Consider the following 27,646-nt stretch of genomic DNA (forward strand, 5'->3'; position numbering starts at 1 on the left):
CATATTGCCCCTTAGAATTTGCATATTGCTTCGTAGGAGCTCTGTTGCCCCCTTTCTCAACCGCATTATGCCCCCGTGCACCCTGAGCACCCATAGCCCCTGTAGGCATATCCCCCGGAGCCAAAGTTCCCCCATGTGGCACTCCTTTTTTACCTGCAGAGCCATGTGGGGAACTCGATGCGCTTCTCTTCATGGCCGGGCGTCGAATGGCAGAACCGGAAGTGACGTCACCGGAAGGACCCAGAGAAGGCCGAAACCACTGGAGTAGCATGCACAACTCAGATTGTCATACCATGGACCACGTGGGACCCACCCGGAGCCCCGGACATTGCCAACACCAGCATATGGAAGAGGGACACTGCCGCCGCAATGGATTCATGGGACAAGGCTGCGGAAGGCTAAGGTAAGGCCCCACTATGCACACCAACTATACCAGGGAAATTATGGGGCCACGAGGGACTGGGAGTGACCTGGGAAGGGCCGGGAAAAGTGATGGATGGCCGGGAAGGACTTGGGAGGGACCAGAGGATAAATTAGAAGGGCCGACCACTGCATCGCCATGAGAAGGCCCAGCATCAATCAATCAATCAATCAAGGAGCCCACAGGCTCAGACGCCATATCTGAGGGGCCTACATTGTCTCCCCATCCACCCTCCTGCTTAATGGCCTCTAACAGAGATCAGGCATAGTTGTAGAGCTACCACTCTCACTAAGCTCACTCTGGGGAGGGACATGGGAAGGAGTAAGCAGGGGATGGTGCGATCCATTCCTCAGCTTCATCACTCTCCTCTATGACTTCTCTTTCTGTAGGTTCCTCCCTAGCCTCCATGATTCGTTTTGGAGGCACCTTAGGTCTCTTTGAAAGCTTCATGTAAAAACTTTGAGGAAACCAGCAGAAAGAGGACTTGTACTTCCTGTACAGGGCTTAAAAAGGTAAGCTAGAACCCCTCCTCTATATCTGCAACATTGTTTCACACACACACAAACCAGAACACTCCCACTCCTCCGTCTTGGCCTTAACCCTTATGTGCATTCCAGGCAATTTGCCTTAAATTTCCTATAGCACATAGGCCCGGATGAAGGAAAGTGCTATGAGGCAGCAAAATATTCAAAGGGATTCTCCACTATGTGGAGCAAGCTTGTTGAAATATTCCAAGCTCCCGACATAGCAGCATCGCTGAGAGGTGTTTACTATACATGCCACGGGTTGGCGATGCTGGCTATAGACAATGCCGACTATATTGTCGATGTATAGTAAAATGCTCCCTTGAATATAACTGCTGTGCCTAACCACTAATCCTAATATCAAAGTACCCCATGATTGCAAACTAATAGTAAACTAGTAAAGATCTAAACCACCACATACCACCACCATGTAGCCTTTGCAAGTAATTATTAACCCCTATGATGCCAAATACCCACCGTTAGTCACTAACTCCTAACCCCTATGCCACCACATACCCACCGCAAGTCGCAAACAATTAACCCCTATGTCGCCACATACTCACTGCAAGTATCTAGCTATTAACCCCTATGCCGCCACATACCCACTGCAAGTGTCTAACTATTAACCCCTATGCCGCCACATACCCACTGCAAGTATCTAACTATTAACACCTATGCCATCACATACCTACCGCAAGTATTTATTAATTCCTATGCTGCAGCAAATATCTAACTTTTAACCCCTATGCCCCATATACCCAACCTAACACCTTACCCTCCGCTAAACTAACCCCCCTCAGTTATCAAAAAGGAAATCTAACGGCAAGATTTAGAGTTTTGCGTTAGAAGGGGTGCGTTAGCTACGCATACTTTTTTTTCCCCGCACATTTTAAATACCGCTGGAATTTAGAGTTCACAGAATGGCTGCGTTAGGCTCCAAAAAGGGAGCGTAGAGCATGATTTACTGCCACTGCAACTCTCAATACCAGCGGTGCTTACGGACGCGGCCAGCTCGTGCACGATTCCCCCATAGGAAACAATGGGGCAGTTTGAGCTGAAAATAAACCTAACACCTGCAAAAAAGCAGCGTTCAGCTCCTAACGCAGCCCCATTGTTTCCTATGGGGAAACACTTCCTAAGTCTGCACCTAACACCCTAACATGAATCCCGAGTCTAAACACCCCTAACCTTACACTTATTAACCCCTAATCTGCTGCCCCCACTATCGCTGACACCTGCATTATATTATTAACCCCTAATCTACCGCTCCGTACACCGCCGCAACCTACATTATCCCTATGTACCCCTAATCTGCTTCCCTTAACACCGCCGGCCCCTATATTATATTTATTAACCCCTAATCTGCCGCCCCCAATGTCGCCGCCACCTACCTACACTTATTGACCCCTAATCTGCCGACCGGACCTCACTGCTACTATAATAAAGTTATTAACCCCTAATCCGCCTCACTCTCGCCTCAATAACCCTATAATAAATAGTATTAACCCCTAATCTGCCCTCCCTAACATCACCGACACCTAACTTCAAGTATTAACCCTTAATCTGCCGACCGGACCTCACCGCTACTGTAATAAATTTATTAACCCCTAAAGCTAAGTCTAACCCTAACACTAACACCCCCCTAAGTTAAATGTAATTTTTATCTAACTAAATAAATTAACTCTTATTAAATAAATTAATCCTATTTAAAGCTAAATACTTACCTGTAAAATAAACCCTAATATACCTACAATATAACAAATAATTATATTGTAGCTATTTTAGGATTTATATTTATTTTACAGGTAACTTTGTATTTATTTTAACCAGGTACAATAGCTATTAAATAGTTAATAACTATTTAATAGCTACCTAGTTAAAATAATTACAAAATTACCTGTAAAATAAATCCTAAACTAAGTTACAATTAAACCCAACACTACACTATCAATAAATTAATTAAAGAAAATACCTACAATTATCTGCAATTAAACCTAACACTACACTATCAATAAATTAATTACATACAAATACCTACAAATAAATACAATTAAATAAATTAACTAAAGTACAAAAAATAAAAAAAGCTAAGTTACAAAAAATAAAAAAATTATTTACAAACATTATAAAAATATTACAATTTTAAGCTAATTACACCTACTCTAAGCCCCCTAATAAAATAACAAAGCCCCCCAAAATAAAAAAAATGCCCTACCCTATTCTAAAATACAAATAGAAAAGCTCTTTTACCTTACCAGCCCTTAAAAGGGCCTTTTGCGGGGCATGCCCCAAAGAATTCTGCTCTTTTGCCTGTAAAAAAAAACATACAATACCCCCCCAACATTACAACCCACCACCCACATACCCCTAATCTAACCCAAACTCCCCTTAAATAAACCTAACACTAAGCCCCTGAAGATCTTCCTACCTTATCTTCACCACGCCGGGTATCACTGATCTGTCCACAAGAGGCTCCGAAGTCTTCATCCAAGCCCAAGCTGGGGCTGAAGAAGTCCATCATCGGGCTGAAGTCTTGATCCAAGCGCGTGCTGAAGAGGTCCATCATCGGGCTGAAGTCTTGATCCAAGCGCGGGCTGAAGAGGTCCATCATCGGGCTGAAGTCTTGATCCAAGCGCGGGCTGAAGAGATCCATCATCCGGCTGAAGTCTTCTATCAAGCGGCATCTTCAATCTTCTTTCTTCCGGATCCATCTTCATCCTGCCGACGTGGAACATCCATCCTGGCCGACGACTTCCCGATGAATGACGGTTCCTTTAAGGGACGTCATCCAAGATGGCGTCCCTCGAATTCCAAATGGCTGATAGGATTCTATCAGCCAATCGGAATTAAGGTAGGAAAAATCTGATTGGCTGATTGAATCAGCCAATCAGATTCAAGTTCAATCCGATTGGCTGATCCAATCTTCTTGCCGGATAGGATGAAGACTTCAGACCCTCTTCTGGACCTCTTCTTGCCTGATAGGATGAAGACTTCGGACCCTCTTCTGGACGGATCGGTGATACCCGGCGTGGTGAAGACAAGGTAGGAAGATCTTCAGGGGCTTAGTGTTAGGTTTTTTAAGGGGGGTTTGTGTTAGATTAGGGTATGTGGGTGGTGGGTTGTAATGTTAGGGGCGGTATTGTGTTTTTTTACAGGCAAAAGAGCAGAATTCTTTGGGGCATGCCCCGCAAAAGGCCCTTTTAAGGGCTGGTAAGGTAAAATAGATGTAAAATATTTATTTTAGAATAGGATAGGGCATTTTTTTTATTTTGGGGGCTTTGTTATTTTTTAGGGGGCTTAGAGTAGGTGTAATTAGTTTAAAATTCTTGTAATCTTTTTTATTTTTTGTAATTTAGTGTTTGTTTTTTTTGTAATTTAGTTTAATTGATTTAATTGTAGATAATTGTAGATAGTTTATTTAATTAATTTATTGATAGTGTAGTGTTAGGTTTAATTGTAACTTAGGTTAGGATTTATTTTACAGGTAATTTTGTAATTATTTTAACTAGGTAACTATTACATAGTTATTAACTATTTAATAGCTATTGTACCTGGTTAAAATAAATACAAAGTTGCCTGTAAAATAAATATTAATCCTAAAATAGCTACAATATAATTATTATTTATATTGTAGCTTTATTAGGGTTTATTTTACAGGTAATTATTTATTTTTAAATAAGAATACTTTAGTTAATAAGATTTATTTTATTTCGTTAGATTTAAATTATATTTAATTTAGGGGGGTGTTAGGGTTAGGGTTAGACTTAGCTTTAAATGTTAATACATTTATTAGAGTAGCGGTGAGGTCCGGTCGGCATATTAGGGGTTAATAATTGTAGGTATGTGGCGGCGACGTTGGGGGCGGCAGATTAGGGGTTAATAAATATAATATAGGGGTCGGCGGTGTTAGGGGCAGCAGATTAGGGGTACATAGGGATAACGTAGGTTGCGGCGGTGTACGGAGTGGCAGATTAGGGGTTAAAAATAATATGCAGGGGTCAGCGATAGTGGGGGCGGCAGATTAGGGGTTAAAAAGTGTAAGGTTAGGGGTGTTTAGACTCGGGGTACATGTTAGGGTGTTAGGTGTAAACTTAGGAAGTGTTTCCCCATAGGAAACAATGGGGCTGCGTTAGGAGCTGAACGCTGCTTTTTTGCAGGTGTTAGGTTTTTTTTAAGCTCAAACTGCCCCATTGTTTCCTATGGGGGAATCGTGCACGAGCACGTTTTTGAAGCTGGCCGCGTCCGTAAGCACTGTTGGTATTGAGAGTTGAAGTGGCAGTAAATATGCCTCTACGCTCCCTTTTTGGAGCCTAACGCAGCCCTTCAGAGAACTCTCAATACCAGCGTTGTTTAAAAGGTGCAGTGGAAAAAATGCATGCATAGCTAACGCACCCCTTTGGCCGCAGAACTCTAAATCTAGGCGTTAGCTTACTTTTGTATAGCTTTTAAAAAAGCTTTTGAGATAAAATGTCCAAACTTTTCTTGAATGACAAATAAAGCTTTAAAATAAGCTTTAAAAAATAAATATTAGCAGGCTTTTGTATAGCTTTTTAAAAAATCTTTTGGATAAAAAAGCTAACACCTAGATTTTGAGTTCTGCGTTAGCAGTCCAAACCAGCGTTATGGGGTCCTAATGCTGGTTTTGGCCGCCCGCTGGTATTTAGAGTCAGTCAGGAAAGGGTCTAACGCTCACTTTCCAGCCGCGACTTTTCCATACCGCAGATCCCCTTACGTCAATTGCGTATTCTATCTTTTCAATGGGATCTTTCTAACGCCGGTATTTAGAGTCTTGGCTGAAGTGAGCGTTAGAAATCTAACGACAAGACTCCAGCCGCAGAAAAAATCCAGGAGTTAAGAGCTTTCTGGGCTAACGCCGGTTCATAAAGCTCTTAACTACTGTGCTCTAAAGTACACTAACACCCATAAACTACCTATGTACTCCTAAACCGAGGCCCCCCCACATCGCTGCCACTCTATTAAAAATTTTTAACCCCTAATCTGCCGACCGCACACCGCCTCAACCTACATTATCCCTATGTACCCCTAATCTGCTGCCCCTAACATTGCCGACCCCTACATAATATTTATTAACCCCCTAATCTGCCCCCACAACGTCGCCGCCACCTACCTACAATTATTAACCCCTAATCTGCCGATCGGACCTCACGCCACTATAATAAATGTATTAACCCCTAATCCGCCTCACTCCCGCCTCAAAAACCCTATAATAAATAGTATTGACCCCTAAACTGCCCTCCCTAATATCGCCGACACCTAACTTCAAGTATTAACCCCTAATCTGCCGACCGGACCTCGCCGCTACTCTAATAAATGTATTAACCCATAAAGCTAAGTCTAACCCTAACCCTAACACCCCCCTAAGTTAAATTTAATTTAAATCTAACAAAATAAAATAAATCTTATTAAATAAATTATTCCTATTTAAAGCTAAATACTTACCTGTAAAATAAACCCTAATATAGCTACAATATAAATAATAATTATATTGTAGCTATTTTAGGATTAATATTTATTTTACAGGCAACTTTGTATTTATTTTAACCAGGTACAATAGCTATTAAATAGTTAATAACTATTTAATATTTACCTAGTTAAAATAATTACAAAATTACCTGTAAAATAAATCCTAACCTAAGTTACAATTAAACCTAACACTACACTATCAATAAATTAATTAAATAAACTATCTACAATTATCTACAATTAAATCAATTAAACTAAATTACAAAAAAAACAAACACTAAATTACAAAAAATAAAAAAGATTACAAGAATTTTAAACTAATTACACCTACTCTAAGCCCCCTAAAAAAATAACAAAGCCCCCCAAAATAAAAAAATGCCCTATCCTATTCTAAAATAAAAAAATTTACAGCTCTTTTACCTTACCAGCCCTTAAAAGGGCCTTTTGCGGGGCATGCCCCAAAGAATTCTGCTCTTTTGCCTGTAAAAAAACATACAATACCCCCCCCCAACATTACAACCCACCACCCACATACCCCTAATCTAACCCAAACCCCCCTTAAAAAATCTAACACTAAGCCCCTGAAGATCTTCCTACCTTATCTTCACCACGCCGGGTATCACCGATCCGTCCAGAAGAGGGTCCGAAGTCTTCATCCTATCCGGCAAGAAGAGGTCCAGAAGAGGGTCCAAAGTCTTCATCCTATCCGGCAAGAAGAGGGCATCCGGACCGGTAGACATCTTCATCCAGGCGGCATCTTCTATCTTCTTCCATCCGGCGTGGAGCGGGACCATCTTGAAGCAGCCAACGCGGATCCATCCTCTTCTAATGACGTCCTAAGTCTGAATGAAGGTTCCTTTAAATGACGTCATCCAAGATGGCGTCCCTCGAATTCCGATTGGCTGATAGGATTCTATCAGCCAATCGGAATTAAGGTAGGAAAAATCTGATTGGCTGATTCAATCAGCCAATCAGATTCAAGTTCAATCGGATTGGCTAATTCAATCAGCCAATCAGATTGAGCTCGCATTCTATTGGCTGTTCCGATCAGCCAATAGTATGTGAGCTCATATATGCGTATCCTATATTTTCAATGGGATTTGCATAACTCCAGTATTACGAGTCTGACCAAAAGTGAGCGGTACAACGCCGTAACATAAAACTCTTAACTAAAGTTGTAAAAAGTACACTAACACCCATAAATTACCTATTAACCCCTAAACCAAGGCCGCCCATATCGCAAACACTATAATACATTTTTTAACCCCTAATCTGCCAAACCGGAGATTGCCGTCACTATAATAAATATATTAACCCTTAAATCGCTGTTCTCCCGCATCACAAACACTAGTTAAATTTTATTAGCCCCTAATCTGCTGTCCCTAACATCGCTGCCACCTACCTACATTTATTAACCCCTAATCTGCCGCCCCCAACGTCGCTGCAACTATATTAAGTGTATTAACCCCTAAATCTAACTCTAACCCTAACCCTAACCCCCTAACGGAAATATAATTTTAATAAATCTAAATAAAATTCCTATCATTAACTAAAGTAATCCTATTTAAAACTAAATACTTACCTATAAAATAAACCCTAAGCTAGCTACAATATAACTAATAGTTACATTGTAGATAGTTTAGAGTTTATTTTTATTTAACAGGCAACTTTGTATTTATTTTAACTAGGTAGAATAGTTATTAAATAGTTATTAACTATTTAATAGCTACCTAGTTAAAATAAAGACAAATATACATGTAAAATAAAACCTAACCTAAGTTACAATTACACCTAACACTACACTACAATTAAATTATTTCCCTAAACTAACTACAATTAAATACAATTTAATACAATTATCTAAAGTACGAAAAAAAAAACCACTAAATTACAGAAAATAATAAAATAATTACAAGTTTTTAAACTACTTACACACACTATAATCCCCCTAATAAAATAAAAAAGCCCCCCCCCAAAATAATAAAAAGCCCTACCCTATACTAAATTACAAATAGCCCTTAAAAGGGCCTTTTGCGGGGCATTGCCCCAAAGTAATCAGCTCTTTTACCTGTAAAAAAAAAATACAATACCTCCCCAACATTAAAACCCACCACCCACACACCCAACCTACTCTAAAACCCACCCAATACCCCCTTAATAAAACCTAACACTAACCCCTTGAAGATCACCCTACCTTAAGAAGTCTTCACCCAACCGGGCCGAAGTTCTCAACGAAGCCGGGCGAAGTGGTCCTCCAGACGGGCAGAAGTCTTCATCCAAGCCGGCCAGAAGAGGTCCTCCAGATGGGCAGAAGTCTTCATCCAGGCGGCATCTTCTATCTTCATCCATCCGGCATGGAGCGGGTCCATCTTCAAGACATGCGATGCGGAGCATCCTCTTCAAACGAAGTCCAACTGAAGAAAGAAGGTTCCTTTAAATTATGTCATCCAAGATGGCGTCCCTTGAATTCTGATTGGCTGATAGAATTCTATCAGACAATTGGAATTAAGGTAGATCAATCAGCCAATAGGATTGAGCTGGCATTCTAAGGTAGATCAATCAGCCAATAGGATTTTTTCTACCTTAATTCCGATTGGGTTAGTGTTAGGTTTTATTAAGGGGGTATTGGGTGGGTTTTAAAGTAGGGTTCGGTTTGTGGGTGGTGGGTTTTAATGTTGGGGGCATTGTACTTTTTTACAGATAAAAGAGCTGATTACTTTGGGGCAATGCCACACAAAATGCCCTTTTAAGGGCTATTTGTAATTTCGTATAGGGTACGGCTTTTTATTATTTTGGGGGACTTTTTTATTTTGTTAGGGGGATTAGAGTAGGTGTAATTAGTTTAAAAAACTTGTAATTATTTTATTATTTTCTGTAATTTAGTGGGTTTTTTTTTTGTAATTTAGATAATTGTATTTAATTCTATTTAATTGTAGTTAGTTTAGGGAATTAATTTAATTATAGTGTAGTGTTAGGTGTAATTGTAACTTAGGTCAGGATTTATTTTACAGGTACATTTTTATTTATTTTAACTAGGTAGCTATTAAATAGTTAATAACTATTTAGTAACTATTCTACCTAGTTAAAATAAATACAAAGTTTCCTGTAAAATAAAAATAAATCCTAAGCTAGATAAAATGTAACTATTAGTTATATTGTAGCTAGCTTAGGGTTTATTTTATAGGTACATATTTAGTTTTAAATAGGAATAATAATAATAGTTAAGATGCCATCTGGATGAAGACTTCTGCCCGTCTGGGGGACCACTTCTACCCGGCTTGAATGAAGATCTTCAGCTGGGGGTTAGTGTTAGGTTTTTTTAAGGATGTATGGGGTGGGTTTTATTTTTAGTTTAGGGTTTGGGCTGCAAAAGAGCTAACTGCCCTTTTAAGGGCAATGCCCATCCAAATGCCCTATTCAGGGCAATGGGGAGCTTAGGTTTTTTTAGTTAGTATTTTATGTGGGGGGTTGGTTGTGTGGGTGGTGGGTTTTACTGTTGGGGGGGTTGTTTGTATTTTTTTTTCCAGGTAAAAGAGCTGATTACTTTGGGGCAATGCCCCGCAAAAGGCCCCTTTAAGTGCAGTGAGGTCCGGTCGGCAGATTAGGAGTTAATAAGTGTAGGTAGGTTGCGGGACATTGGGGACGGCAGATTAGGGGTTAATAAATATAATGTAGGTGTCGGCGATGTTGGGGGCAGCAGATTAGGGGTTCATAAGTATAATGTAGGTGGCGGCGATGTCAGGAGCGGCAGATTAGGGGTTAACAATTTTATTTTAGTGTTTGCAATGCGGGAGGGCCTCGGTTTAGGGTATAATAGGTAGTTTATGGGTGTTAATGTACTTTTTAGCACTTTAGTTATGAGTTTTATGTTACTGCGTTGTACCATAAAACTCATAACTACTGACTTTCAAACGCGGTAGAAAACTTGAAGTTTTAAGGTTTACTGCTTACTTATTGGCCTCCCAGAACAGACTCGTAATACCAGTGGTATGAAAAGTCCCATAGAAAAAAGACTTTACAAAGTTTACGTAAGTCGTTTTGCGGTAAGGCCAAAAAAGTGTGCGGTGACCCTAAACCTGCAAGACTCGTAATACCAGCGGGCATGAAAAAGCAGCGTTAGCACCGGTTAACGCTGCTTTTTCAGCTACCACAAAACTCGTAATCTAGGCCAATGTTATTATAAATATTTAATTGAATAATATTGCTGCATATACTGTTCTTGTAGCTTTAGCTGCTGAGTCTGCTATGTACTGACACCAGCTCAGTGACCAACTCTTGGTAAGTGTAACAATTCAGTGGCAATTTTTTTTTATTAAAGGGGAACTATCACTTTTAGATAATGTAATAAATTATACTCTGAGGAGGCGTACAGACATCGCCATGCGATCGGGTTGATTGACATCCCCCTGCTAGTGACCGATTGGCCGCAAATCTGCAGGGGGCGGCGTTGCACTAGAAGTTCACAAGAGCTGCTTGTGCAATGCTGAATGCAGAGAGCGTATTGCTCTCCGCATTCAGCAAGGTCTGTCGGACCTGATCAGCAATGTTGGATCAGGTCTGACAGGCCTTTTATAAATAGGCCCCAGAGTCTTTTTCCAAATAATAAAAATAAAATCATAGATATTTCCAAGGTTAAAATTGCCTTAGGGAGGGAATATAAATGTGACACTAGGATCTGGAAAATATATTTCTACTGTTAAATGACAAATCCGTAACTCTATATATGTCTAAAAATATATATATAGCTCTTCAGAGACCAACAAACATCCTGATACTAAACTCAACTGAAGTCAGATAAAGCCAAGAATTGTATATAGATAAAATGAGTCTCATGCTCCTATATCTCTATTTATCTAAAATTAGATGTTGTCTTATTAATAAACTCACAAATTATGAGAACGATTACAAGTGGTGCGGAATATAATTTTATTTTACACGCACTACTAAAAGGAAAAAAACGTTGAAAGTAGATCGTTTATTTTATATTTATAGAAATAATATAAAAATAGTGCTTTAAAAATACACTCATCTGGTCATCAGCAGGGAGTTCCAGGTGGACTTTAGCCACTGCCACTGGATTGGATTTAGATTGAATTTTAGAGGTATGTTAAGAATCTGTTTGTGCTTATATGTGTGTATATATGTGTGTGCATGTGTTTACATGTGTATAAATCTGTGTGCATGTGTTTATATGTGTGTATATATGTGTGTGCATGTGTTTATATGTGTGTAAATCTGTGTGCATGTGTTTATATGTGTGTATATATGTGTGTGCATGTGTTTATATGTGTGTAAATCTGTGTGCATGTGTTTATATGTGTGTATATATGTGTGTTCATGTGTTTATATGTGTGTAAATCTGTGTGCATGTGTTTATATGTGTATATATATGTGTGTGCAAGTGTTTATATGTGTGTAAATCTGTGTGCATGTGTTTATATGTGTGTATATATGTGTGTGCATGTGTTTATATGTGTGTAAATATGTGTGCATGTGTTATATGTGTGTAAATATGTGTGCATGTGTTATATGTGTGTATATATGTGTGTGAATGGGTCTATATGTGTGTAAATCTGTGTGCATGTGTTTATATGTGTGTATATATGTGTGTAAATTCACACCAGGAATACTCAGGATCACTTTCAGTTCAAGAGCCCATGTACAGATAACACAAATTAACAACTAGGGAGTAAAGTCTGAGGGTCTTAGGTAATACACAGGGTGCCCATGGGGTAATGTAGCAGCAGCATAAACAGCAAATACAGTCCACTTATCACAATAGCCAGTCTTATCGGACTTCAGTAAACTTCAACAAGCTTCACGATGCACGGGTATGTCTTCATACCTCTCCAAGTGGTCGTCTGTCTTCACCGGCGTGGCTCGGTGTCCTCGTGGATCAGCTGCATATCTCCGACATCACTGGGTCACACCCCTTACCAAGTCAACAACTCTGTTCCTCCTATGAATTACCTGGTTGCGGCTCACACCTCCCAAAGCCGGTATCCACGGTCAAGCTGGCATAATAATGAATAACAAGAGAACAACATCCGCGGAATCTTCTTAAAAACACATCTTTATTGCATAACGGTTAAAACAGGAGAAATAGCAGCAAGATGCACACAGAAAGCTGGTGTGGCACTAATGGCTTAGGCGTTTCGGCATGGATCCGTAATCATAGCCTGTAGTGCATAGTGTCACACCGGTTTATGTAATCACACTCATTATCCCATTGGACTATTAAAATATAAAACAACACACCCATTCTCCTTAGTGCAAAAAATAATTAACCCATTATAACCCATCTGACATTTCAGCTAAACCTATTCTGACTAAAAATAGCAAAAGTAAATCATGATGGAGATTGCAGTATAGAAGATGGAAAGTTGCTATATAATCAACATAGCATAATGTAACTAATAGCACACTTATTGACAAGTTGACTACAATGAAAAACAAGAGAGGTTATTACCATGACATGATATGGGAGGGACATGTTCACTATTTACTAGAATCAATAAAAATTACCCTGCAACGATATGTTAGTAATAGCAACGAATATTCTATTTTGAAAGGACATCTATTTTTGCTGGGGAGCTAAGAGACATTGTGGATGAAGATATGGAACAGGGGTTCTTGAATCCAGCCACCTCATCATACCTGTTACTGGATCATCCCAAGATACCCCTTTTCCATCACTTCCCTAAAGTCCACAAGTCACTGATAAACGTGAAAGGACACCCCATAGTAAGTGGGGTAGATTCATTATTGTGTAATCTCTCGGAGTGGATAGACTGCATCCTTCAGCCACTTGTCATTTCTTTACCATCATATTTACGTGACACTAAGCATGTCTTACAATTAACTAATGAAGTATGCTGGACTTCTGAATCCAAGTGGCTGACTGTGGATGCAGTCTCTCTTTACTCTTGTATACCACATGATAAGGGCCTTGAAGCTACCTGTTTATTTCTCGAAAACTTCAGTGAGTATACCAAGGCCCCTAGTTATCAAGCCGTCAACCGCAAATATGCTGGAATTCCGCAGCGTATTTGTGGCGAGGCTGATTCGCCTTAGTTATCAAGCCCTACACACCGGCAAAAGTAGAATATAGTGAAGTAAGCTTCAATCCCCGGACCCAGTCTGACACCGATCGATTCTTACGTCACTCCAGATGTTCCGAACGCAAGTTCGGCACAATCTGACTACTTTTGCTAGTTATCAAATGACTAGCAGGTATGCTCAGCACTTTTCCGGCCCAGCGTACCTGGTTTTCAATCCGCCGCCTTGGAGGAGGCGGATCCCATAGGAATTAATCGGAGTCTGACCATAGCGAAAGTTCATGTTCGCTGCTGCCCGACATCCCATAGATTCCTATGGAAGATGTCTGCACCTAACACCCTAACATGTACCCCGAGTCTAAACACCCCTAATCTGTCCCCCCCCTACACCGCCGCAACTAAATAAATGTATTACCCCCTAAACCGCCGCTCCCGGAGCCCACCGCCACTCTAATAATCTGATTAACCCCTAAACCGCCGCTCCCAAACCCCGCCGCCACTATAATAAATACGGTAACCCCTAAACCGCCGCTCCCGGAACCCGCCGCAACTATAATAAATGTATTAACCCCTATCCTGATGATCCCAGACCCCGTTGCAACTAAATAAATTGTTTAACCCCTAATACCTAGTAACCCCTATCCTGCCCCCCCTATACCGCCGCCACCTATAATAAATTTATTAACCCCTATCCTGATGATCCCAGACCCCGTTGCAACTAAATAAATTGTTTAACCCCTAAACTGCAGCTCCCAGACCCCGCCACCACCTATATTAAACTTATTAACCCCTATCCTGCCCCCCCTACACCGTTGCCACCTATAATAAATTTATTAACCCCTATCCTGCCCCCCTACACCGCCGCCACTATAATAAAATTATTAACCCCTAAACCTAAGTCTAAACCTAACCCTAACACCCCCCTAACTTAAATATTAATGAAATACATCTAAATATTTAACTCTTATTAACTAAATTAATCCTATTTAAAACTAAATACTTACCTTTAAAATAAACCCTAATATAGCTACAATATAAATAATAATTATATTGTAGCTATCTTAGGATTTATTTTTATTTTACAGGCAAATTTCAATTTATTTTAACTAGGTACAATAGCTATTAAATAGTTATTAACTATTTAATAGCTACCTAGTTAAAATAAAGACAAATTTACCTGTAAAATGAATCCTAACCTAAGTTACAATTACACCTAACACTACACTATCATTAACTAAATTATTCCTATTTAAAACTAAATACTTACCTGTAAAATAAACCCTAAGATAGCTACAATGTAATTAATAATTACATTGTAGCTATTTTAGGATTTATATTTATTTTACAGGTTACTTTGTATTTATTTTAGCTAGTTAGAATAGTTATAAAATAGTTATTAACTATTTAATAACTACCTAGCTAAAAGAAATACAAAATTACCTGTAAAATAAATCCTAACCTAAGTTACAATTAAACCTAACACTACACTATCATAAAATTAATTAAATAAATTAACCACAAATAACTACAATTAAATGCAATGAAATAAACTAACCAAAGTACAAAAATAAAAAAAATAACGGCTAGATTTAGAGTTTTGTCGGTAAAGACCCGCGTAGCTAACGCTGGCTTTTTTTTGGCCGCACTTTTTAAATACCGCTGGAATTTAGAGTTCACAGAATGGCTGGGTTTTCAGTGCGTTACGCTCCAAAAAGGGAGCGTAGAGCATAATTTACCGCCACTGCAACTCTCGATACCAGCGGTGCTTACGGACGCGGCCAGCTTCAAAAACGTGCTCATGCACGATATCCCCATAGGAAACAATGGGGCAGTTTGAGCTGAAAAAAAACCTAACACCTGCAAAAAAGCAGCGTTAAGCTCCTAACGCAGCCCCATTGTTTCCAATGGGGAAACACTTCCTAAGTCTGCACCTAACACTCTAACATGTACCCCGAGTCTAAACACCCCTAACCTTACACTTATTAACCCCTAATCTGCCGCCCCCGCTATCGCTGACACCTGCATATTTTTTTAACCCCTAATCTGCCACTCCGTACACCGCCGCAACCTACATTATACCTATGTACCCCTAATCTGATGCCCCTAACACAGCTGACCCCTATATTATATTTATTAACCCCTAATCTGCCGCCCCCAACGTCACCTCCACCTACCTACAATTATTAACCCCTAATCTGCCAACCGGACAACACCGCTACTATAATAAATGTATTAACCCCTAAAGCTAAGTCTAACCCTAACACTAACACCCCCCTAATTTAAATATAATTTAAATCTAACGAAATAAATTAACTCTTATTAAATAAATTATTCCTATTTAAAGCTAAATACTTACTTTCGGATCAGCCAATCGGATTGAACTTGAATCTGATTGGCTGATTCCATCAGCCAATCAGAATTGTCCTACCTTAATTCCGATTGGCTGATAGAATCCTATCAGCCAATCGGAATTTGAGGGACGCCATCTTGGATGACGTCATTTAAAGGAACCTTCATTCGGACTTAGGACGTCGCAAGAAGAGAATGGATCCGCGCCGGAGGTCTTCAAGATGGAGCCGGTCATCATCGGATGGAAAAACATAGAAGATGCGGCTTGGATGAAGATGTTTGCAGGTCCGGATCGACTCTTCTGCCCGGATAGATGAAGACTTCTGCCCGAAGATGGAATTCTTTAGCCGCCGCTTGGATCCAGACTTCAGCCGGAGGATGGACGTCACTCTTCAGCCCCCGCTTGGGCTTGGATGAAGATTTCGGAGGCTCTTCTGGACAGATCGGGACCCGGTGTGGTGAAGACAAGGTAGGGAGATCTTCAAGGACTTAGTTTTAGGTTTATTTAAGGGGGGTTTGGGTTAGATTAGGGGTATGTGGGTGGTGGGTTGTAATGTTGGGGGGGGGTATTGTATGTTTTTTTTTACAGGCAAAAGAGCTGAATTCTTTGGGGCATGCCCCGCAAAGGGCCCTTTTAAGGGCTGGTAAGGTAAAAGAGCTTTTCTATTTTAATTTAAGAATAGGGTAGGGCATTTTTTTATTTTGGGGGGCTTTGTTATTTTATTAGGGGGCTTAGAGTAGGTGTAATTAGTTTAAAATTGTTGTAATATTTTTCTAATGTTTGTAAATATTTTTTTATTTTTTGTAACTTAGTTCTTTTTTATTTTTTGTACTTTAGTTAGTTTATTTCATTGTATTTATTTGTAGGTATTGTATTTAATTAATTTATTGATAGTGTAGTGTTAGGTTTAATTGTAGGTAATTGTAGGTATTTTATGTAATTAATTTATTGATAGTGTAGTGTTAGGTTTAATTGTAGATAATTGTAGGTAGTTTAATTTATTTATTGATAGTGTAGTGTTAGGTTTAATTGTAACTTAGGTTAGGATTTATTTTACAGGTAATTTTGTAATTATTTTAACTAGGTAACTATTAAATAGTTATTAACTATTTAATAGCTATTGTACCTGGTTAAAATAATTACAAAGTTGCCTGTAAAATAAATATTAATCCTAAAATAGCTACAACATAATTATAATTTATATTGTAGCTATATTAGGGTTTATTTTACAGGTAAGTATTTAGCTTTAAATAGGAATAATTTATTTAATAAGAGTTAATTTATTTTGTTAGATTTAAATTATATTTAACTTAGGGGGGTGTTAGTGTTAGGGTTAGACTTAGCTTTAGGGGTTAATACATTTATTAGAGTAGCGGTGAGGTCCGGTTGGCAGATTAGGGGTTAATTATTGTAGGTAGGTGGAGGCGACGTTGGGGGCGGCAGATTAGGGGTTAATAAATATAATATAGGGGTCGGCGGTGTTAGGGGCAGCAGATTAGGGGTACATAGGGATAACGTAGGTTGCGGCGGTGTATGGAGTGGCAGATTAGGGGTTAATAATAATATGCAGGGGTCAGCAATAGCGGGGGCGGCAGATTAGGGGTTAATAAATATAATATAGGGGTCGGCGGTGTTAGGGGCAGCAGATTAGGGGTACATAAGTATAACGTAGGTGGCGGCGGTGTGCGGTCGGCAGATTAGGGGTTAAAAAAATGTAATCGAGTGGCGGCGATGTGGGGAAACCTCAGTTTAGGGGTACATAGGTAGTTTATGGGTGTTAGTGTACTTTAGAGCACAGTAGTTAAGAGCTTTATGAACCGGCGTTAGTCCAAAAAGCTCTTAACTCCTGTTTTTTTTCTGCGGCTGGAGTCTTGTTGTTAGATTTCTAACGCTCACTTCAGCCACGACTCTAAATACCGGCGTTAGAAAGATCCCATTGAAAAGATAGGATACGCAAATGGCATAAGGGGATCTGCGGTATGGAAAAGTCGCGGCTGCAAAGTGAGCGTTAGACCCTTTAATGACTGACTCCAAATACCAGCGGGCGGTAAAAACCAGCGTTAGGAGCCTCTAACGCTGGTTTTGACGGCTACCGCCAAACTCTATATCTAGCTGAAAGTAACTTACCTGTCAAATAAAACCTAAGCTAGCTACAATATAACTAATAGTTATATTGTAGCAAGCTTTGGTTTTATTTTTATTTCACAGGTAATTTATTTATTTTAACTAGGTAGACTAGTTGGTAAATAAATATTAAATATTTACTAACTACCTAGTTAAAATAAATACAAACTTACCTGTGATATAAAAATAAAACCTAAGCTGCCTTACACTAAAACCTACCATTACAAAATAAAAAAAACTACCATTACAAAAAATAAAAAACACTAAAATAAAAATAAAATAAAAAAATCCAATTACAAAAAATAACAAACGAAATGATCCAAAAATGATCCTCCGCGCATGATGAAGAAGATGTCGGTCCCGCGATGGATGAAGGTTGAGCCGCCTGGATGAAGATGCCACCTGGATGAAGATGGAGCTGCCGGGATGAAGATCATTCAAGCGAGACTTCAACAACTGCGAGTACCTAAAGAGGGGTTAGTGTTGGGTTTTTTAAGTTTTTTGGGGTGGGGTTTTTAAGGGCAGTAAAAAGCCAATAGGATTTTTTATACCTTAATTCCGATTGGCTGATAGAATTCTATCTGCCAATCGTAATCTACGGGACGCCATCTTGGATGACGTCACTTAAAGGAACCGTCATTCAGTAATAAGACTTTGTTTGAAGAGGTTGCTCCGCGTCGGATGTCTTGAAGATGGACCCGCTCCGCGTCGGATGGATGAAAATAGAAGATGCTGTCTGGATGAAGACTTCTGCCCGTCTGGAGGACCACTTCACCCGGCTTGGATGAAGACTTCTCCCGGCTTCATTGAGGACTTCGTCCTGATTGGATGAAGACTTCTGCTGCTTCGTTGAGGATGGATGTCTGGTCTTCAGAACAGTAATCGATCTTCAGGGGGTTAGTGTTAGGTTTTTTTAAGGGTGTATTGGGTGGGTTTTATTTTTTAGATTAGGGTTTGGACCACAAAAGAGCTAACTGCCCTTTTAAGGGCAATGCCCATCCAAATGCCCTTTTCAGGGCAATGGGGAGCTTAGGTTTTTTAGATAGTATTTTTTGGGGGGGTTGGTTGTGTGGGTGGTGGGTTTTACTGTTTGGGGGTTGTTTGTATTTTTTTTACAGGTAAAAGAGCTGATTACTTTGGGGCAATGCCCCGCAAAAGGCCCTTTGAAGGGCTATTGATAGTTTAGTTTAGGCTAGGTTTTTTTTTTATTTTGGTGGGCTATTAGATTAGGTGTAATTAGTTTAAATATCTTGTAATTTGTTTATTATTTTCTGTAATTTAGTGGGGGGGGTTGCACTTTAGTTAATTTAATTTAATTTATTTAATTGCTGTTAATTTAGTTAATGTATTTAATTATAGTGTAGTGTTATGTGTTTTTGAAACTTAGGTTAAGTTTTATTTTACAGGTACTTTTGTATTTATTTTAGCTAGGTAGCTAGTAAATAATTAATAACTATTTAATAACTATTCTACCTAGTTAAAATAAATAAAAAAACTTGCCTGTAAAATAAAAATAAACCCTAAGATAGCTACAATGTATTGTAACTAGCTTAGGGTTTATTTTACAGGTAAGGATTTAGTTTTAAATAGGATTAACTTAGTTAATGATAGTATTTTTTAGTAATTTTTATTTAGATTTATTGTAATTATATTTAAGTTAGGGGGTGTTAGGGTTAGACTTATGTTTAGGGGTTAATACATTTAGTATAGTGGCAGCGACGTTGGAGGGGGCAGATTAAGGGTTAATAAATGTAGGTAGGTGGCGGCGATGTTAGGGACAGCAGATTAGGGGTTAATAATATTTAACTAATGTTTGCGAGGTGGGAGTGCAGCGGTTTAGGGGTTAATATGTTTATTATAGTTGCTGCGATGTCCGGAGCGGCAGATTAGGGATTAAAAAATTTATTTTAGTGTTTGCGATGCAGGAGGACCTCGGTTTAGGGTTAATAGGTAGTTTATGGGTGCTAGTGTACTTTTTAGCACTATAGTTATGAGTTTTATGTTACGCGTTGTACCATAAAACTCTTAACTAGTGATGTCGCGAATTGTTCGCTGGCGAATAGTTCCCGGAGAACATAGCATGTTCGCGTTTGCCACGGTGGGCGAACATATGCGATGTTCGATCCACCCCCTATTCGTCATCATTGAGTAATACTTTGACCCTGTACCTCACAGTCAGCAGGCACATTCCAGCCAATCAGCAGCAGACCCTCCCTCCCAGACCCTCCTACCTCCTGGACAGCATCCATTTCAGATTTATTCGGAAGCTGCATTGATAGTGAGAGGAGGGACAGTGTAGCTGCTGCTGATTTAATAGGGAAATCGATAACTAGGCTGTAGTGTATTCAGTGTCCACTACAGTCCTGAAGGACTCGTCTGATCTCTGCTTTAAGGACAGCACCCCAAAAAGCCCTTTTTAGGGCTAGAACATCAGTCTGCTTTTTTTTTTTTTCCTGTGTAATCTAATTGCAGTTGCCTGCCTGCCAGCGTGTGTGTCAGGCTCACAGTGTATACTGTGCCCACTTGCCCAGTGCCACCACTCATATCTGGTGTAACAGTAGTGTAGATTTAAAAAAAAAAAAAACACTTTTTTGACTGTGTTAAATAATAGCAGTCAGTTTCCTTCACACGTGTGCGTTTAAGTGCCTGCCTGCCAGGGCACAGTGTCACCCCAGTGCAACTCATATGTGGTGTAACAGTAGTGTAGATTTAAAAAAAAAAACAACACTTTTTTGACTGTGTTAAATAAAACGCAAAACTCGTAATCTAGCCGCTGGTATTTAGATTTAAATAGGTATTATTTTGTTAATAATTGTAACTAATTTAGTTATATTTTAATTATGTTACAGTTAGGGGGTGCTAGGTTTAGGGTTAGGGATATGATTAGGTGGTGTTAGGGATAGGGGGTGTAAGGTTTAGGTTTAGGGTTAGGGGGTGTTAGGTTTAGGGTTAGGTTTAGGGTTATAGTTAGGGGGTGTTAGGTTTAGGGTTAGGTTTAGGGTTAGGGGGTGTTAGGTTTAGGGTTAGGGTTACGGTTAGGTTCAAAGTTAGGGGATGTTAGGTTTAGGGGTTAATATAGTTTAATTTAGGTTATTGCAATGTGGGGGCCAGCAGTTTAGGGGTTAATAGGTTTAGTTAGTATTGGCGATGTTTGGGAATGATGGTTTAGGGGTTAATAGCTGTAGTTAGTGTTGGTAATGTTTTGGAATGGTGGTTTAGGGGTTAATAGGTTTAGTTAGTGTTGGCGAGTTGGGAATGTGTGTGGTTTAGGGGTTAATAGCTTTATTTAGTGGCGGCGATGTGGAGGGGTTGTAGTTTAGGGGAAATAGGTTTAATTTGTGTCAGAGATGTTTCGGAACGGTTTAGTTAGTGTTGGCAATGTGTGTGGGGGTGCGGTTTAGGTGTTAATAGGTTTAGTGCGTGTCAGCGATGTGGGGGGTGCGGTTTAGGGGTTAATAGGTTTAGTTCATGTCAGAGATGTTTCTGGCAGCGGTTTAGGGGTTAATAGGTTTAGTTAGTGTCAGTGATGCTTGGGAACGGTGGTTTAGGGGTTAATACCTTTATTATAGACTTAGGGGCCTATCTATCAAGCTCTGAATGGAGCTTTAGGGCCAGTGTTTCTGGTGAGCCTGCAGTCTAATCTGCAGGGGGCAGCTTTGCACCAGCTGCTTACTAGAGCTGCTGGTGCAATGCTGAATACGGAGAGCGTATTGCTCTCCGCATTCAGCGAGGTCTGTCGGACCTGATCCGCACTTAGAGTTAGTGCAAACTATTATAAATAGGGAGAAAATAAGGAGAAGTAGTCCTTATAATGATTCAGCACTCTCATATACACATTTAAAGAGACAGAGATATAAATATCTCAAGGTATCAACCTAAGTATTAAGATAAATAGTGCTAAGTGTGGAGTCAGGTGGAAACCCAGAATAAAGACTTGACAACTAGCATGCTTGCAAGGCACTCATAATTTTATTATTTACAAAAAGCAACAAAATTCTTAGTAAAGGTCATGTGACCATAAAGGTAATTTGAAACAAAATGTAATCAAAAATATGAGCTAAAAAGCTAAGTGAGACGTCTCATAGGAAAATAAAGTGGCTAAATATAATAGTGACAATGCAACACCTCTATTAGAGGACAACCCCAAAAGAAAGTCTTGTGATTGTATTATTCTGGCTCAATTTTTAAGTGAACTGCATAGATCCTCATTATATTATTATGACAACATTACCCTCATATTACTCTTTCTTTTGGGGCTGTCCTCTAATAGAGGTGTTGCATTGTCACTATTATATTTAGCCACTTTATTTTCCTATGAGATGTCTCACTTAGCTTTTTGATTTGTTTCAAATTATCTTTATGGTCTGAGTTTCCACCTGGCTCCACACTCTGCTCTATTTATCTTAATACTTAGGTTGATACCTTGAGATATTTATATCTCTGTCTCTTTAAATGTGTATATGAGAGTGCTGAATTCCCTATCTTTTTATAAGGACTACTTCTCCTTATTTTCTCCCTATTTATAATAGTTTGCAATACTTATAAAGGGTCTGCACCTCTAGTTTGATATTACTACACAGAGCTAAAATATTGGTAAATGGCTCCCTTATCTCCATTTTTTATTCTCTTAGAGTTAGTGTCAGGGAACTGCGGTTTGGGAACAATGAAAAATTCTGAATATGAATAATGGAATCCGAAAATTCAGAAACAAATTTATTAATTTCGGAATTTTTTGGAATTTTTCGGGATGTGCCGATTCAAAAATTTGAATCACTGAATTGACCAAAATTTGTCCGAATTCCGAATTTGTCAGAAACTAAACGCATATGTCCAGTATTATTGAAGCATGAACTGATAGTGTATGAAATCAGGTTCACAGTGAGATTTCCACCAGGCACGCTCAGCAGTGCGGGAGCATTTTTGCAAGTAGCGCGTTTTCTAAGAGTGGATGAAGAGATGAATCCGACAACTTGGGGTTTTACACAGTTGGGAAGGAGCAAGAGTGTATTTTTGTGAGGTGGGTCAGTGAAGTGACAAAGATTTTAAAATAAAACATAGTTCATCAGAAAATAGGGACAAGAAAAGAGAGAGCGGCCTATACAAACTCCATGTGGAGAAGGGAAATGCATCTCTTAAACTTTCATGATTCAGAGAGGGCGAGCAATTTTTTTTTTTTTTTAATTCATAATTTTTTGTTTAGGTTTTTTATAAATTGCAACATATAAGACGTTTACAGTCACATCAGGTATACAAGCTCTTTGCAGGCCAATATAGAACAGTACACAGTTAAATGTATGTTAATTGCAAACCAATGCATAATCAAAGAAGGTAATAGGCCTAATTATAATAGCAATAAGTCAAAAGTTACAAGTACCATAGCTCAGCAAAAGGAAAATAACTGATTACAATCAATGGATATAACAATATGAGAGTGATGACCTACAGGCAAAGTATACAAAGTAATAATTACAGTATATGGGCTTGCTTCCATTGAGTAGCAATTAGGTTTGTGAGAGGTAGCTAACCAATATATATGCTGCCATATACCTCAGTCTAGGGTTGTCACTAAATGAGTGTTTAGCAACAGATGTATGATGATTCTCACAAGAGGATTAAAAAAAGAGATATTGTAAGAATTATTCTTTAATATTACTATTATATGCCTTGTTTAGACAAAAAAAAACTAAATATAGACAAATATTCAATCTGGTTTATGTAACAGATTAAATTAATACTCATATCTATCAAATATTAGTTGACATAAATCATTTATTAATCACAACAAGATTAATACATACCTTGAGATCTGAAGGTAACAGATAACAATAGTTAAAAGTAAAAATATGTAGATGGCGCTATAAGCTATGGGAGAGGTAGGATATATTAATACTTATATCATAAGTTAGATTTTAATAATCTTTACTAATAAATTAATTTTCAACAATTCGCTTAAAAATGAGAATTCAAAACAATTTATTAAGATTCATAAATTCTTAAAATTAATACAGACACAACTTCAAAGAATTCTATAAAATCCAATTAAATTTCATCACACCTCATTCATAACTCGCATTCATTCAAAAATTCAAATATTTAATAAAACAATTAATTCTAATTCTAGATTTGATTCAGAGACCCTTTTAAACAAATAAATAAATAAATCGATAAAAAGTCTTTTGAAGCAAGTACGTCTCCAGATGGAACTGAGAGTAAAGGATCGTTTCCTAAAATTAATCTCCTTTTAACCCCTTAGTGACCAGAGCACTTTTCCATTTTCTGTCCGTTTGGGACCAAGGCTATTTTTACATTTTTGCGGTGTTTGTGTTTAGCTGTAATTTTCTTCTTACTCATTTACTGTACCCACACATATTATATACCGTTTTTCTCGCCATTAAATGGACTTTCTAAAGATACCATTATTTTCATCATATCTTATCATTTACTATAAAAAAAAATATAAAATATGAGGAAAAAATTGAAAAAAACACACTTTTTCTAACTATGACCCCCAAAATCTGTTACACATCTACAACTACCAAAAAACACCCATGCTAAATAGTTTCTAAATTTTGTCCTGAGTTTAGAAATACCCAATGTTTACATGTTCTTTGCTTTTTTTGTAAGTTATAGGGCCATAAATACAATTAGCACTTTGCTATTTCCAAACCATTATTTTTCAAAATTAGCGCTAGTTACATTAGAACACTAATATCTTTCAGGAATCTCTGAATATCCATTGACATGTATATATTTTTTTTTAGTAGACATCCCAAAGTATTCATCTAGGCCCATTTTGGTATATTTCATGCCACCATTTCACCGCCAAATGCGATTAAATACAAAAAATCGTTCACTTTTTTACTAATTTTTTCACAAACTTTTGGTTTCTCACTGAAATTATTTACAAACAGCTTGTGTAATTATGGCTTAAATGGTTGTAAATTCTTCTCTGGGATCCCCTTTGTTCAGAAATAGCAGACATATATGGCTTTGGCGTTGCTTTTTAGTAATTAGAAGGCTGCTAAATGCCACTGCGCACTACACGTGTATTATGCCCAGCAGTGAAGGGGTTAATTATGGAGCATGTAGGGAGCCTTTAGGGATAATTTTAGCTTTAGTGTAGTGTAGTAGACAACCCCTAGTATTGATCTAGGCCAATTTTGGTATATTTCATGCCACCATTTCACCGCCAAATGCGATCAAATTAAAAAAAAACGTTAAATTTTTCACAATTTTAGGTTTCTCACTGAAATCATTTACAAACAGCTTGTGCAATTATGGCACAAATGGTTGTAAATGCTTCTCTGGGATCCCCTTTGTTCAGAAATAGCAGACATATATGGCTTTGGCGTTGCTTTTTGGTAATTAGAAGGCCGCCAAATGCCGCTGCATTTCACACGTGTATTATGGCTAGCAGTGAAGGGGTTAATTATGTAGCTTGTAGGGAGCTTGCAGGGTTAATTTTAGCTTTAGTGTAGAGCTCAGCCTCCCACCTGAAACATGAGACCACCTGATCCCTCCCAAACAGCTCTCTTCCCTCCCCCACCCCACAATTGTCCCCGCCATCTTAAGTACTGGCAGAAACTCTGCCAGTACTAAAATAAAAGCTATATTTGGGCCTTTTTTGTGTTTTTTAAGCATATTTACATATGCTGCTGTGTAGGATCCCCCCTTAGCTCCCAGCCTCACTGATCCCCCACCAAACAGCTCTCTAACCCTCCCCCTCTGCCTTAATGGGCGCCATCTTGGGTACTGGCAGCTGTCTGCCAGTACCCAGTGTAGTAAAAAAAAATGTGCCTTTTTATTTTTTTAAATGATCTTTTCTGTAGTGTAGCTTCCCCCCCCCCCCAAGATCAACCCCCCCACCCCTTCCAGGTCCCTTAGCTGTTTATTTACAGCTTTAATAACTTTTTTTGATTACTTTACCCAGTTTATTTTTCTGTAGTGCAGCGGTTCCCTCCCGCTCCCGCCCCGTGCACGCGCCCGCCCGCCGCCCCCCGTGCACGCGCGCGCTCCCGTGTGCGCTCCCGCCCCTCCCGCCCCCGATCCTGCCCCCCTCCACTCCATTCGGCACATCGATGGCCGACCACCCGCCTCCCAGACTTGCTCCCACCCACCAACGATACCGGCCACCGATGTCCGGTGCAGAGAGGGCCACAGAGTGGCTCTCTCTGCATCGGATGGCCAAGGGGGGTTATTGCAGGATGCCTCGATATCGAGGCATCACTGCAATAACCGGAAAGCAGCTGGAAGCGTGCAGGATCGCTTCCAGCTGCTTTCCAGACCAAGGACGTACGCCACACGTCCTCGGTCATTAACTGACTTTTTTTTGAGGACGTGTGGCGTACGTCCTTGGTCATTAAGGGGTTAAAGTAACTTTTGGCATTGATTTATACACAAGTGGTGTTCTTTATATAGATACTTTGTTCACCAAAAAATCCTTTCTTAAAGGAGGTTTCCACAGTCAATCAAATGTTGCAGTTGAGTTGATTATAGTTTAAACAATTGTGTTTAAATCACATATAAGTAGTTAGACGTGTGTGCACATTTAATTTCTTGTGGCTTGTAGTTTCGCTGGGTTGTTATAATCTTATCAATCAGCAGTGACCAAGTGCGTGGAGCACGAAACGTTTGCTGTTTTTGCACCTGTTCCTCAACTTGTTTTTTGCACAATAGTGCTTACCACTTTTTATTCTATTTTGTATGGTTTTAATAAGTATGGAATAAAATTGACTTTTTATATATTTCTGGGCTTGGAGCGCTCATTTATTTTCCCAATCTTGGATTAACTGTTATAATCTTACCAAAAGATAAGAGTTTACCTAAGCGCTGGAATAGACTACTCAAAGCTGCAGTGAAAGATTAAGGATTCCCTTTTTCCTTATTAACAAATGCTAAAAGAAGATTTAATTACACTGATTGCAGAAAACTGCAACCAGGTAATTAGCCACTGCTGCGCTCTCTCTACAGATAGCTGAATGAGTGCAGCACCAGATAGTAAAGGGGTTGACTATAAAAATATTTAATTACTTATAATATTCCCTATAGGTAAAAAAATCACACATTAATAACACATTAGTAATACAGCAAAATCACAACAATATAAAATCACAACAATATAAAAATATAACAAATATTACAATAGATAAAAGAAGAAATGCATAGGCTCTTCAGCAAATATAGTCCATAAAATAAAAGACTTTTGGTATGCCAGTTGATGTGTTAAAAAAGCAGAAAGGGCGTCAAGCAAGCTCCTGATGGGTTAATAGCCAGCGTGAAAGCTAGGTAATAGGGCGAGAAGAAGGATATACACAATCCTTTAAACAATATGAAGATACAAAAAAACATAAGGTGCACACTTTTACTTACACCAGATGTTTAAGAACTGTCTCAGGGGGCTCCTCTCACGGCGAACCGCTAATAATTCCTCAGCATGTCCCAAAGGTTTTTTCAGACAGAGGTCCGATGTGTCTTTTGTTTTATCAACCAGCCTCCAGAGAAAACCAGCCCGCCAGACGGAGTTTCAAACCAGCAAGGCGCTCCTGTGCGCCAAACCATAAACTTCAGGCTACGGAAGCCCAAAACGTCCAAAGTACTAAGCAACGCGTTTCGGCTGATTCACAGCCTTTCTCAAGCTCAATACTGACGGTATCTCAAATCCAACTCTTATACGCTCCCTCTTAAA

General features: G+C 39.0%; 1 protein-coding gene across 1 annotated transcript in view; it reads left to right on the forward strand.

Annotated features, from left to right (window-relative positions):
- Positions 1-293: 293 nt before the first annotated feature.
- The window catches only part of LOC128641580 (mas-related G-protein coupled receptor member H-like), a 35,955-nt gene continuing 8,602 nt past the window's right edge, over positions 294-27,646 (forward strand). The window contains exon 1 of the mRNA XM_053694118.1: positions 294-403. Within this exon, the coding sequence (XP_053550093.1) occupies positions 294-403 (110 nt within the window). The remainder of the gene's footprint in view (positions 404-27,646) is intronic.

This window comes from Bombina bombina, chromosome 11, assembly GCF_027579735.1.
Source record: "Bombina bombina isolate aBomBom1 chromosome 11, aBomBom1.pri, whole genome shotgun sequence".
NCBI classification, from domain to species: domain Eukaryota; kingdom Metazoa; phylum Chordata; class Amphibia; order Anura; family Bombinatoridae; genus Bombina; species Bombina bombina.